Source organism: Lagopus leucura, unplaced genomic scaffold (genome assembly GCF_019238085.1).
Source record: "Lagopus leucura isolate 7727_CA_CO unplaced genomic scaffold, USGS_WTPT01 Super-Scaffold_100028, whole genome shotgun sequence".
In the NCBI taxonomy this organism is placed as follows: Eukaryota; Metazoa; Chordata; class Aves; order Galliformes; family Phasianidae; genus Lagopus; species Lagopus leucura.
Window position 1 is genome coordinate 3,640,926 of NW_024962279.1, and position 14,571 is coordinate 3,655,496.

Genomic DNA, 14,571 nt, shown 5'->3' on the forward strand with positions numbered 1-14,571 from the left:
TCCTTAATGCCTCCTTCGGCTGCTGGTTGCAGCAGGAAGCATACCACAAATAGAGTTTTATAAAGCTCGGTACCTGAACTGACTGCTCCCACAGCCTGCAATGCTCCTTTTAACATTCCTCAACACTGAACAACTATGAAATAAGAAAGATGCGGCTAAAGCAGACAAAAGATGTGTTTTTTTGAACTGTGGCTCTACACACTATTAAATAAGTCACAAACTACGGTACCTTTATGGGTTTTTATTAATAAATATGTTAACAGCACTGATGATACTTGAACATAATTCTGCAGTACTGCATGCAGCAGCTGATGGGTGACTGCAAACAGACATGTCCCTAAATTCAGGCAGTTTTCATTCACCCTTCTATGTTTACTTGCAAACAAAGTAATCTCTTCAATACTTCACACATTTCATACAATTGGGCAAATCTCAGTATCAAATAAAAGGAAATTGATCATTTTAGTTCTACTGCTCTCTCTTGGATTTACAGTGGCAGCAAGCATTCAGGAGTGCTGTGATTTGAATCCAGGCGCAGCGGTTCTTTCTTAAAGGTCTCATTCTGCATATACATGTATGCATATATGTTAAAAATTAAAAAGACAAGAAGACTTTTGGCCACTCTACAATTTCCATGTGTCTGAAAGCGTATCAGCATTAACATTTTGACACAAAAACTTGGGAAAAAGTGTATTCCTATACATCCGAGTTCTGTACATTAATAAGTATTTATACAAATACAATCCACCAAATATTGGCTTCTACTTAAAATTCTGAAATATGGTGATTCATTTGTATTACCTAACCTTCAGCAGTGCCAGTACTAGCATGAACTTTTCAGTTAATTTAAGATCCACAGAGTACATTTGTTTTACGAAGTGGGTACAGATTTCCCTCGCTGTATAACCTGCTTATTTATGCATAAATTAAGTGGTAAAGTGGAGTTTGAACAGCATCGTCTGTGGCGTAGTAACATCAGCAACTGCAAGCTCCTGGCCATCAACAAGTCCCAGCTCTAAAACAGAAAGAGAAGTTTAAATATAGCAAATCCACGTTTAAAAATAGAGAGATATGAACGTCCTTCACACAAACCATACACACAATGAAATAAAGCTGCGAATTACTCACTAGCTAAACCAATATTCATCTAATTCAGCTGGGAAACTAACAGAACTTATCAAAACCTACACACGCAACCACTAAAGCACCTTTAGCCTACATCAGTTATCAGCTTGCTTTGTTACAGCTTTTTGTAATACCTCCTGGTGCAGCAACTGAAAATTCACCTCAGAACAGTCTAAAAAGAGCAAGCTGCACTTGACAATGAAGCAACACATGCCGTACAGAGGGGCGAAACCAAATGACTATCTTTCTATTTACAAGTGTACCTTGGAAACCTACATGTGACAACAACAGTATGTTACCATTTAGTGTTTTGGAAAGATTTGGCCTTGTTCGTTCTTCAATTGAAGCTACTGTCTGAAAAAAGTCAAAATATTTCATGTCAAATTCAGGCATGTAACTTTAAATAAAACTATGTAACAAAATTAAGCAGGTTTTGTTTACCTGTAAATAAAGTGTTTTATTTCCTCCATACATGGTTGCAGTGATTGCAGGAGATTTCATTTGCCTATATAAAAAACATTTAAAAACAAAACAAACAAACAAACAAAAAAACCCAGATACAAAAATATAAGTAAAAATTACCTAAAATTATTAGATAAGTCAGAATAGTTGCTTACTTACAATGAAGCATTATTTGTCAAATAATCCAAGATCTCTTGCAGTTTAGCTGATGGAGAAATCTCAATGTTCTGAGGAAGCTGGCTGCAAGCTGGACAGTTCTCCTACAACAGAGCACCACAGGAGCACAGGTTGTGTCTTTCAAAACAACTGCTGTCATAACCTTTTGTGAGAAGATTTGCTTCTGAGTGTTCTTAAGACTGTATTTTATTCCATAAGCTGTGCTTTGCATAGAACAAGTGAAATCTTCAGGATTCGCTTTCAAAAAAGTCAAGGACTGTTTTCATCCACAGGTCACATCACAAACCCTTCAGATGCCAACGTAGTACCAGCACTGACTACAGAGTAACTGACTGAAGAATGCCCCTGTACCAGAAACTACTTTTTGAAATATTAGGAAACTTTGGCTGAGCAGGCAAAAATTAAATATGTCATTACATATAGTATGCAACAGTTTTTGGTAAATTGGTGAGTAGAAGAAAATCTTCTGTTCTAAGGGCATCAAACAGGGTATCTGTTGATCTGGAGATTAACACTCCAACTTCCTTATGCTACATGGACAAAACACCACCCCAAAAGCATACAAGGTTTAGAACAATAAAAAATTCCACATCCTGCATGCTGAAAACAATATCCTAGAAAAGAACTAGAGTAATAACAGTATAATTTCTGCTTTTAAAACTTTGAAAATACTTGAGTATAGTGCCAGGGACCAGAGAAGTTCAATAGTGAGTGAGTTTCAAACACAAACAAACTGCAGTAAGTTCAATAACAATCAAAGAAATAACCCTGCAAGCCTTTCATGGCACTGACCTTTCTTCCAGCTTCAAATGTGTACGAGTATAATCCATCCACGTCATTGAACACCAAGTAGTTGTTGAGAGGAATGTATGCACTACAATGACAAACACATTTCATGTTAATACATGTCCTTACATTGGAAGCCATGTATGTAATTAGTAAGAAATGAAATACCTTGTGGCTATTTTAAAAACTTCAGTGGCACAAACAGCTGGAATCAGAAAAAAAGAAACAACAAAAACCAATTTGTTTGTTTTTTTACATCCATCTTAGAACATGCAGACATTAGTGCACAAACTTGTAACAAAGAAGCAACCAAAACAACTTCAGAAGGGGAAAAACAAGCACCTGAAGGCAGCTCCATGCACTACCGCCACACAGTTGGCACTAATCTGAGATTATGTTAAACCTACATACTGTATTTCCAATTTTTATTTTTCTCATATCTGAAATGCTCTCGCTCACTCCCTGTCACACATGAGCTTAAAATTCATACACAATAATTCAGTTTCTCCAAGTGGGAAACAACAGTAAGACTGTAAGTATAAGTTACTCCCATTTGAAAACTATAGTTATTCCTCCCCAGGTTTCCTATTTCTACCTTACAAAAAATAAAAAGTTGATAAAGGATAGGTGAAATGAGTAAGAAATGACATTCTGGTTCTTCCAGCCTACCTGCAATTACTGCATTTGTAGAAGCTACTGCTGGAATAATTCGCTTTACAACCCCTGTAAAAACAAAACATATATAGCTTTGTCTTTTTCCAGAACTATAGAGAAAGATTATTTTTAGCTAGAATAATTACAGAAGGGTGTATCCAAAGACACTTCAAGCACTTTCCAGGAATTTCTATACCAATAAAGTATAATGGCAGGCTGCTCAAGTACTTTGGCATATTATTTATTTTAGTGAATAAACTCTAAAATACAAGTACGCTGTATTTATTTAGCAGCAGAAATTAATGTAAAACTCAGTTCTATTGCTGGTTAACTGGAAAAATGCAAGGAGAAAAACTTGTATGTGATATTCCCTGTGCAAGAACAAACTTGCCAAGCTGTATCTATACTTTCACCCAATTCTGAGTCAGTCCATCCAGTCAAACAGCACAGTACGTAGACCAGTATCTAGCAAGCTTTCCTATACATACAGGTTTGTACTAAAAAAGAAAGAGGTTCCCTTTTCATTTTTCAGGCCTTCCAAAAAAGACAGCAAATTCCTAAGCAGTCTGGCTTGCTGCTACTGACTAACTGTATTGCCTTCATACCCAAGAAAATACACATAAAACTTGAAGCTTCAGCTCCTTTCTGCTGTGTATCTGAAAAAGAAGCTGTTTTCAAATGCTTCAAAACTGTGCAGGCATTTGCACATATACATCTATATCTCAGAAGTGGAGTTTACATTTATCTGTGCCAGAAACCTACCTGCTACAGTCTTACGCAGCATAAACTGGCATAAACTGCTGCTGTTGCTAAAAGAGCCAAATCACATTCTTTTGCTCCTACTTTTTGATCTAGAAAATGTGGTAGCAGTTGCTCCAGGTTAAAAATAAAATGGCAAAAAGAATGTTCAGTTTTGTCCCAGATGAAGTTCCTATGAATCATCACTCACATCTAAACATCTGATTCATCATAAAATATTTGTGCTGGCACAGGAGATGAGTTGCTTGTTTCTGTTTTAAGATGTTAAGTGGAAAAGAGCACTATTTCTTTCCCAGCACAGCTGCCAGCTTAGCTTCAATAAATGCAAAGAATGCCAATCCAGGATAACTGCATTAACTAGCCAAGTGTCATACCCTTACCTTGGGTGAGTCTGTACGTAACACCTTTAATATTAAATTGTGATGCTCTTTCCAAAGACTTCTGGTAAATCCACTGTATGTGTTCAGGATCATCTCCATCCAAAGCAACACCTTCTGCAGCAATTTACAGACAAGTTGCAGTTATAAGACCTCTTCAGAAATAGAGCATTATTTTTTACCTAAACACATCCCTTGTTTTAATTTGTGTAAAAAATAGTAATTCATTTAAATACAAAAGCTTGACACTTTGACACTTCAAATAATCAGAACATAATTTCTACAAACATACTACGTTGTAACACATTTTATGTACAATCTGTCTTAATTTCACAGGTTTATAGAGAGGTTACGTGCTATATTCTGAGTCAGGAAAGATACTGTACAGTAGGAGAAACAGATATCTATCAGTACCTATGAACAAATAATGGACTGGAGAGTGAGTCTGAGAAGAGAAAGATTTATCACCAGCTCGGAGAAGGCCCAGTTTCCAAAGTACAGTGCATCACATTGCTTAGAAGGTCAGGTTGTAGGTGTGTACACTGAACTCAAAACAAAACTGTTAAAATTAGAAACATTACCTCAGTGTCAATGCAATGTAATAATTACCTCCAAAAGGTTGCTCCTTTGGCCACTGCAATATCCTGACATACTCAATACAATGCTCTGGTAGTCTGGGCATGGATGCAATAGTACACATGGGAAAATTGACCTGAGTAGTCGGGGGTGGGGAGAAAAACAGAAAAAAAGGATTTAATCTACGACGTACAGTAGTTGGAAAAGAAACAATCAAACCAGAAAATGGAATACATATAAAAAAAGGAAACATCCCTGTTCATTACCTGTGGTGGATAAAGTTCAAGTGTGCATTCAATACATGCTGTCATACCAGGAATAATCACACGAGCATTTCCTTTGAAACCTTCTGTCCCTCCATCTATTAAAGGTATGATGGAACTTGGATCCAGTACCCCATCTTCGTAACGTAAAAATGACATCTAACGAACAAAAGTGGACTTTGCTGTGCTTTTGTTTGTTTGATTTCACGACTTGCAGGAAAAAATCGGTAACAAGTTTATTCTTAATGGTATGAAATAAGACTGCAGACTTAGTATATGGGCTATTTTAAGTCCATAAAACACTGCATATTTGTTGATGCACAAGACTTCTATCTACCATGTTCACCCAACTCCACACACACAAAGCAAGCGCCGTTATTTTCTTACCAGTAAACCAGAAGAATTGGTTGGTTGGTTTGAAGGATATGTTTTCTTTTTTTTTAATTCCTGTTAGGTTTAATATTGGTAAGTAGTGACTCCTTTTTAAACAGACTTGCAGTGATGAACCTGCTCAGTTTTAATGCCCAGCATTCTATGTTGTAACAGCGGGGCAACAGAAGACAACTTTTACAAGTAGGAGAAATGCAAGCACTTAGCTAATGAAAAACAAAAAATCACAATGGTAGCATACAGAGAGGCTGTGGAACTTCCATACTGAAACACACCCAACTGAACAGTGTCCCAGTTAAGCACCCTAATTTTGAAACAACCCCTTCAAGGCACTGCACATGTTGACTAACACTCCTCAAGAAAAAGGCAGGTGGGAGCACGGACTTTATCCTTTTCACAACAACAGTAAGGTAGAAGAGGATACACACAGCTGTGAGTTTGAATAGCCCTTATTTCATTTTAATGATATATTCTATGCAAAGCTCATCAATTTTAGTTACATATACTCAAGCAATAACCAGGCTTTATGAAAATTTAATACTTTACCAGCATGCCATTTATCCATCTTCTTGCAATTATAGAGTCCAGCCCACAAACAATAATATGAAACTCTAGGGGGGAAAAAGTGATATTTAAAGTCTATACTAGTGCATTCTACTGAAGACAACCAATGTATTCTGTCTATAACTTTTCCAGAGTAACTGGCTGTAGTTTAACTACTTTTCCTAGGTCACCAAGACCTAGATAGATACACTTAAGTTTTATCTGTGTACATTTAAGTTTTATCTGTAACAGTCAGTCTACAATCAGCACACTGTAGAAGTCTAAAATAATCAGCAATCTAGCAAGCATGAAAACAGCAAAAAACAACTGCAGTGTTCCCCTGAAGCACCATGGTGTCTGGCATGCAAACAAATGCAAACACTTACGTCGATAAAAGCTTTCATCCATGTCTTGAATCTTTTTAAAATATCTGAATGTAAGCACAATAAAGGAATATATTTATAATGCATTTGATTTTATTGTTTTCTATTTGCCAGTCTAAAGCCAAAGCATGATATAATCCATCACTATGATTTTATATGAGGCTTTCTTTTAAAACTAAGTGATCAGAATATTCAAAGTTCTTACAGTTGATGCTGTAGCAAGTGGTAAAACAAGTAAGGTAGGCAACGTCACATTCGCACACAGGCAAAAGCTCAGAAGAGAACACTGTTCAGGAAGCTCAAAACATGTGCTCTTACAAAGTCCTACATCAGCAGTGCTGCTCTGTGTTTATAACTGAACAAGTCTTACCACCACATACTCAAAACCTTCTGATGAATAAACCTGTAATTCTAACATCCCAGTGAAAATGAAAACATCTAATCTGAATAAAGATTCCGTGGAAACATGCAAAACAGTTTCTTAGAGCTCAGGCTTGTTTCCCTTTGCATATTTACCGCATGTCAAAGCCACTCTGGGAAAGAATTCTCAACCATCAGCTGAATGAATCTGTTCTTTATTGTATAGAAAAAAAAGGACTGCAGCAAAATATTTCAGATACTCTCACCACCTACAGAGTTTTCTAGGCTTTCTGAAGTCTCTGGGGCTACTTCACTCTAAAAGGATACGCTACAACAGCACAGTTGGGGATGCGACTGTTCAGGAATTCTGCTGCAACTTCTGCTTTTGGTCGCCCAACGTCTTTTGGTCTGGAAAAAAAAGGAATTACAAATGGATTAATTTGTAACATTCAGTCTTTTGAGAGTTTATTTATGAATACTAAATCAAGTGATTCATTATTACTGTAGGACAACATTGATATGGATAGTATTAAGACATTCCTGTAAAGCATTAGATGTGAAAGCCCCAGAGTTATCAAAGTTTACCCCTGAAACAACTGGTATCAGCACACCCACAAAAAAAATCTGACTTAAAAAAGACACCAGGAAAAGTACAATCTCTATTTGCATGCATTATACTTTGGTGTCTCTATCTTCATCAGTCATTAACAACACAGATCTCAGACAAAAAGAAAGAAAAAAGAAGAAATCACGCCTAACATTTAGTTAACTGCAAGTACTATTTTACTATCATGATGTGGAAGTTTAGAAACCTTTAATGACATTTTGCCCATCAAAATAGCGATTGTATTCATATGTGCTGTTTAGATACAAAGAACTAATCATGAGAACAACACTTACCGAAACAGAAACTGTCGGTTAAGGTTAGACACATCTATGGTATCCATATCTATAACATGGATCTGCCTAAAACCGGACAGTGCCTGTGAAAAGAGATAGGCAACCTCGCTTAATGGGCAAAGAAAAGCTTACAGTGCTGCAGGATTCATTCTGAATGCCAAAAAGGCAACCTTTGGAGGAACAAATGTAGGTGTTCTTTGTTCCCTGTGCAGATCAGCATGTCAGCTCTCTTTGTTAAAATGCTGGGTTGCTAATGCTGGTATTTGGACAGATGGAATTAGCAACAATTCAGTTGTCAAAGCACTGGCTTTTGAGAAGGGGAATGCTCTGTGGTGTTCTGAAGTGACACAAAAAATTGAGTCCCATGCTCTTTTTTTTTTTTCTTTCCCTTTCCATATAGACTCAATCTTGTCACACTTAAAAAAATTCAAACTTCTTATTTTATGCTTTTTCTACATCCCACGTGAAATAACTGCACTAAATGCTGCACTGTGAAACTGATTAAACAAATGAACAAGAGGACTAAAGATTTTCAGAGCAGAAATTAACCTCTGGAAGAAAAGCAGTAAGAATTTCTGTATGTCATATCGGGTACCTTTAGTGCTGAACACTCATTTTGTTTCACACATCAGAGTTCAGCTTTTGCCCAGTATTATCAAAGCAGATCAGAAGAGCCTAATAAAGAGAAGAGTGGGCCTAAGACATGAGGAATATACATGTTGGAGCCCTTAAGATATCTTTACTGATGTGTCAAAGACACTGAATACATGTGAACATCATCTAGATCTACTTATGAGCATTTCTTTCTGAAAATTATAAAAATAAATCATGGTGACTTAAAATCCCTTTGAATGGTGGGGATTGAGCACACATGGCAGATTTATGAAAACGCTTAACACAAGTCTTTCCTCAAAATAAGTCAGCAACAGAGTGAATTTGTTATGCTCCAATAAGCCCACAATACAGCAGCTCTAGTCAGAAATTAAATCCATCAGCACTACATTTTTGAAGAAAGAAAACTGCTGGGTAGTTTTCAGTCTCTTCAAGCAAAATCCTGCTTAAGTAGAATAGTAACAAAGCAGAACAACATTACTCACAAGTGATGGAACTCGAAACCCTAAGTTAACTGATCTGGAATGACTTCACATGAGGTGAATGATTTATCAAGCTTGGAGGTAATCCGTAGTGTAGTGAAATAGCAGTAAATAAAAACCATACTAAACTGAATCAACTCATAAGTGCTGATATAGAAACTGTATTTCATAATAATTTACTGTATCAATCCACACATTTTCCATGTAAACTGTAAGGACAGAAGTTTTTACTGTTGAAGGAAGTATATGAACTGCAGTTACTACAGTGTTAGTCCAAACTAAGTGCTGGTAAGTGATACATTACAACAAATAAGAAAGGCTGTGAGGAAGAAAAACAGAGTAATTGAAAAATTAAACTCATAGGTATTTACTGGGTAAATGTCAGACAGCACACTGTCCCATGGCTGCATTTTTAAACACTTAAAAGTTGCTTCTCAGAGCACACAGAGAATCCGTTACCAGCTAATGCTGCTGTCAAGAGAACTACAGAACTCCATAATGTATTTTCTTTGGTCTTAGACCTATTCTTCCTTAGCCACTTCCATACAGGATAGCACATGTTGGTCTGATGGAATAAAGAAGCTTTTTACACAGACTGGATTCAGCAGTACAGATGGATTCCTGAGTCTCTGAAGATAAGCACATGTTTACTGAGAGTCACTATTCAGGAGAGCCAAATGGATTCCAATAACAAGGAGGAGGTCACCACAGGCACTGTGAGAATGGCTCTACTACTGGGTCCAGCATTTCCAGCCTCTCTTTGCATTAATCCAAATGCATAAAAAACTAACTTCAGCTTTGGCTGCTAATAATGAACTCTCTATTTTCTACTCTTAGTTATAGTTCATCCCCCAGGTTCTCATAACTGGGGAAAATTCCCACCATTAGGCCCTACCTATGGCTGTAGAAGAACATTTTCCTACACTTCATAAGCAGCAGCATGTTGCTCCTCAGGACAAGCTTTGAAAGAGTTATAAGTAAATAAGTACAACATCTTACACTACCACCCTTCAGGCTCATTTCGAGGCATAACTAAGATTATAAGAAAAGGATGAAAACTGAGCAATTACCAAGTTTTTCAGGAGTTCACATCCTAATCCTCCTGCTCCAATAACTAGTACTTTACATGTGCTGAGCAGAAATTCAAGCGCCTGTGGAAAATATAAAAGAAACAAACAAAAAATTAATACACTATATGGGAAAATGGATGATTTGTCCTTTGTTTCATACACCTTATTATTGTGTCATCATAAATTTTCAGTACCCAGTAAGCTTCATATAAAACAAGTTAGATAAGTAAAACAGTTTAAGCTTGCAGGAGTAATTATACTTGAACTTTAACCTCTTGTTGAGTTCATGTAATTCCCATATCTCTACTTAAAGGAAAGCAAGTCTTTGGTATCAGTATTCTCTTTGTATTAATTTGGCTGTGAAAAAAAAAGCTCTATTTTATTATTACTCAGTTCAAGGAAACGTTTCAGTTTATTGCTTTTCCTCCAAGAAGCTTTTTTACATATAATACAAAATAAACACAGACAGAAAACATTGCTGGCCAGATAATTTTTTTTCTGTTAACTATTCTACTAAAGTCAAAGTAGCAAATAATGGAATGGTAAACTTAAAAGGTTCAACACATTCAACTGCAAGCTTTGAAAAAAAAGATACCAAAGCAAGGACAGTAGAAAAAAATTAAGAGAGCCCAAATTTTGCTTTTCCTTATGGAATATCTTTCCCAATTCTGTCAGTACTATTAAGTTTAATTTCTTCAAGTACAAGAAATTCTTTACCGTGCCTAAATATTTAAAAATCAAAAGACAAACACTGCTATTTTTCATGTGAAACTCCAAGATGGAGAATAATTATTGTGTACGGTAAAATACATTTCTACACGTGATGGCAAGCTTGCAGTTAAGTTTACAATTTAGAAATAAAAGCATATAAAAAGAATACAACACATTCTAAAATAACAACATTCGCCAACTGAAATACACAGCCTTCATGCAGGTTTACTATTCATATACTGCTGATGGTCAATGAATGAAACCATTTACATTACTTTCCAACACACACTACAGTTGTTGCTGTTTTTTATTTAAAGTAAGTGTTTCTCACTTGAGTGCCTGGCTCGAAATCAGGATGTGTGAACGGTCCAGATCGCTCGAGGAACTTCTTTACATGGTTCCAGCGACCTTCCCAGTCTCCAGAGTCCCCATACCCACCATCAACAGCCATTCTGCACAGAACACAGTAAATTCAGCTGCAAAACCATAGAGAAATAGCCACACTTATAAAACGTGCTTTCTTTTTCTCATATAGGTTAAATTACTCATCAGCCATGCAAAAGTATCCACATATTTATGTTGATCATCTACACGTGTAAGTAATGTGCATGAACATCTGCAGGAGTGGGGTTCATCGGTGGACCCAGTAAGCAGTAATACAAACATGCAGAAGATAAAAACTGGCATTTCAATAAATCCCACTGATTTTGTTCTTACTAGTAAAAGTTGACCTGAAAAGAAAAAAAAGGGTCTGCTCTTTTTGCTTTTATTTCCCTCACATTTTAAGAGAACGCGTTAAAAACAAGCTGCCCTTTAGATTTTGAGGGCCCTATTTCCTCAACAAAGTTGAGCATTCATTTTTTTTAATAGACCTTTCAAGAAAGTTCACAAAACAGAATTATCTGTGTTAACTGCAGTTGTGCACTGCGTAACTGCAATCGTGAGGCACTGAAAGAGCGTCACTAATGTGCCCCAGCCCTATCACATCTGAATCTCTATAGTAGCTTAAGCAAGCATGAAAAGGTATGAATTCTGAACAATCTTCACCTGCCATGAGTACCATGGTATTTATGACACCCTCGTTTTCCAGCTGCCTCCTGAGCCTTTTAGTAATTACTAAATGACCTGAAAAATAAACTTGCAGTTCTCTTCTTCTAAACTACAGAGGCAGAATTTTATATGAAATACTCCCACTACCCTTTCTCCCCTTTTGCAGGTCACTTTTAGTAGTAGACAACTATAAAATTAAACTGGTAAGAGACTTACTGGAATAGCTCAAAATCAGCTCACTTATATCATTTCCTAATGTAAGATCACCTACAAGGAACAAGCCTTTGCTTAACACAGCACACCTCCCTTTTTAAGTATGAGCTCCACACGTGAATACAAATGTTTGTTTGCTCTACGTTAATACAAAACTAAGCTGGTTATAAATGAGCTTTGAAAGGCTGGATCGTCATTGATAAGAAGCATAATTTGCTTCCACCTATGAAGAAATACGAAGAGAATTTACATCAATAACTGTTGATCAATGTTTAGAATTTGTCACTCCCTCGGGTCACATCTAGACAGCAAATCTCTCAATCTTCAGAGATTTCAGAAGATAGACAAAACAGTATGATGGCTCTAACTTCTAGTCATAGTTTTGCAAAAGGTTTTCAGTAACGGGAGAAAAACTTAACTGAAAAACAATAAACATATTGGATTCTGCCTGTATTTTGATTGCTGACTCTTTCCTGGTCAACTGTTGGCTTTAGGTATGTTAACCCAGCAGTTGAATAAATTCTTTAAAAAGAGTTTAAGTTCATAGAGGATCTTTTCACCTCTGACCTGCTTTTCTCAGTTTGCATCAAAGTAAGATTTTAGGAAGGCAGGAAGACAATAAAACTTCCTCCACTGAATCCCGGCCTCAGCTGCTTTAAACCAGTTTTCAGGATGTGTATGAAATAACAACTTCTGCAAACATAGTATGGATGAATATAAATCATAATAATTGCTTTTATGGATTTTATCTTGCTCTGGAAACAAGTACAGAAGTTAAGCCTGGTGACTGATTCTTTAATCCTTCTTTACAGGCCATAAAAACAGTCACTAAGCAGCTGTACTTCTCTGTTTAGATGTGAATTTTTCTTTTTAGTGCTCACATGGCAAGACATTGCCTCACTTTTGCAAATACATTATCTCAGTTTTTACAGAGTTGGACATTGTGGAGATCTGAAAAATACCAGCAACTCAACATGAGGTGTTATGTTCAGCTTCAGAGACAGGTTTATTCTTGTGTTGTCACAGCACAACCAAGCATTCACGTCATTAGATGTCAATTTACCAAAATTGTGTGCATTTCATTGCGTTTTAGATTTTATTCAAAACATCAGAGCACCACAGTCCTTTCAGGCCCACACTTCTCCCTGCCACCTTCGCACACCCAACACTCCATGCTTGTGCAGGACGTGGCATGCACCCCCACAGCCCGCATGCCTCGGGGTTTCTGTGACCCGCACCCCAGTACGGCTCTGGGAGCTTTGGGAAGAGAGCCACAAGGAGATGGAGGGGAACAGTCAAGGGACAGAAGCAGATGAGGTCAGAGACTTCTGCATGTTAGTTTTCAAGGCTGCGCAGAATTTAGAGCTTTAAGAAGCAGAAGCAGCTGCTCTGTAGACTGAAGTATTCACTCTCGGCTAGTTTTGAGTCACCTGCTCCTAGCCTAGCAGCCCTGCCAGGTCCCAGCCAGCAGCAGCTCTCCCACTCCTGCCACAAAGCTCTCAGCACACCAGCCTCCATCATGCCAAGCTTCAAGCCCGCAACCCGCCCCGCGCTGCGGGTGAGCCCCTCGGTCCTCTCCCCAGGAGATTCCTCTTCCCCAGTCCTTGCTGCTTAAGTGCCCTTCCACCTTCCCTTGCTCCTTCTCACCCCCTCAATCTTCTTGCTCCCACAGCCGCTCTCTGCGGCCCTCACAGCAGAGCCGCCCGCTGGCCCAACCTCTCTGCGGGGCTGCGGCTCCCTTCGCTGCCAGCCACCCTTCGACAAGCGCTGCCTGCCCCTGCCGCTCTCCCTGCCCCTGGCCCGGGCCGGCCCGCAGCCCCGCACTAACCCATCCGCCAGCAGCTCCTCTAGCCTCCTTCTTTTCTTCTCCCTAAAAGAGAGAGAATAAAAGAAGGGTCAGTATCGCGCTACAGAGACCGGGGAGGAAGGAGAGGGGACCCCAGGGCCCACCCGTCCCCGGGAAGCGTGGGGAAGGGGCGGCCGAGCACGCACATACAGGGCACTTACGGTTCCTCACCATCCGCCATATTTTTTCCCTCTGCTTCCCATAATGCCCCGCGCGCCGCCGGGCTCCCGCCATGCGCGGCGCCATCACGGGCGGTGCGTGTCCACAGCGGGCGACCATGGCCGCTGAGGCGGGGGGGGGGGGGGCGAGGGGTTCATGAGGGTCCTTGAGAGTGCGGTACAGCTTACACTACAAGCATTGTGAGACGGAGCTCCAGCAGTCAGCTCTACCATGCCTCAAGTATTTTCTGTTGTCTGGGTGCGCGCAGAAGCACGCTGCTCACAGTCTAAGCGCAGAGCTGGGAAGCAGCCGCGCAGCTCCCGCAGATCGCGGTTATAGCCTCGGGCTCCCGAACGCACTTTGAGGAATGCAAATGCTTTGTAGATTTGAGAAGCTGCCACAAACCCCAGGCATCGCAGCCACACCCGGCGTGCCAGGACACACCCGTGCCAGGTGCGTGCGTTCAAGCCGTGCGAAACAAAGCGTAAAGACACTCAAAATGTTTTAATGGGAGCAGTTAGAATCATCGCAGCTGCTGTCCAGATTCAAGGTCCTCACCGCCAGCCCTCAGCGTGACCCCGGGCTGCAGAAACCCCACCAGCCTGCGTCCCGCCCCGCTTTCAGGGCACAGCGACCCGGCTTCTCACGCAGCAAACGAGTGACATTTGTGCAG

At 39.2% G+C, this 14,571-nt stretch overlaps 1 protein-coding gene across 7 annotated transcripts; it reads right to left on the minus strand.

Annotated features, from left to right (window-relative positions):
• Positions 1–226: 226 nt before the first annotated feature.
• UBA3 (ubiquitin like modifier activating enzyme 3) lies at positions 227–14,495 on the minus strand. 7 transcript variants are annotated; one of them, XM_042881008.1, is made up of 18 exons: positions 14,457–14,495; positions 13,722–13,763; positions 10,962–11,082; positions 9,920–10,000; positions 7,756–7,838; positions 7,183–7,263; positions 6,499–6,542; positions 6,116–6,180; positions 5,183–5,338; positions 4,950–5,052; positions 4,344–4,457; positions 3,220–3,273; positions 2,719–2,755; positions 2,557–2,638; positions 1,747–1,847; positions 1,567–1,630; positions 1,425–1,479; positions 227–1,015 (listed from the first exon to the last, which is right to left on the minus strand). In XM_042881008.1, exons 3-18 carry the CDS (start codon positions 11,079–11,081, stop codon positions 927–929), a joined length of 1,329 nt encoding a protein of 442 aa, XP_042736942.1. In that variant the 5' UTR covers position 11,082; positions 13,722–13,763; positions 14,457–14,495; the 3' UTR covers positions 227–926. The 7 variants fall into 7 exon arrangements, with proteins under 7 accessions (XP_042736942.1, XP_042736937.1, XP_042736938.1 ...); XM_042881003.1 differs by lacking the exon at positions 14,457–14,495 and adding an exon at positions 13,911–13,979; XM_042881004.1 differs by lacking the exon at positions 14,457–14,495 and adding an exon at positions 13,901–13,954.
• Positions 14,496–14,571: the final 76 nt, after the last annotated feature.

Bases quoted from the DNA above. Each gene is read 5' to 3' on its own strand.
- UBA3 (XM_042881003.1), bottom strand. From the start codon at position 13,942: ATGGGAAGCAGAGGGAAAAAATATGGCGGATG. The intron at 6,543-7,182 runs GTATCCTTTTAG...GCTTACATTCAG, and splicing joins CCCAACTGTGCTGTTGTAGC to ATATTTTAAAAAGATTCAAG. The intron at 2,639-2,718 runs GTATTTCATTTC...TTGTCATTGTAG, and splicing joins GTTTTTAAAATAGCCACAAG to TGCATACATTCCTCTCAACA.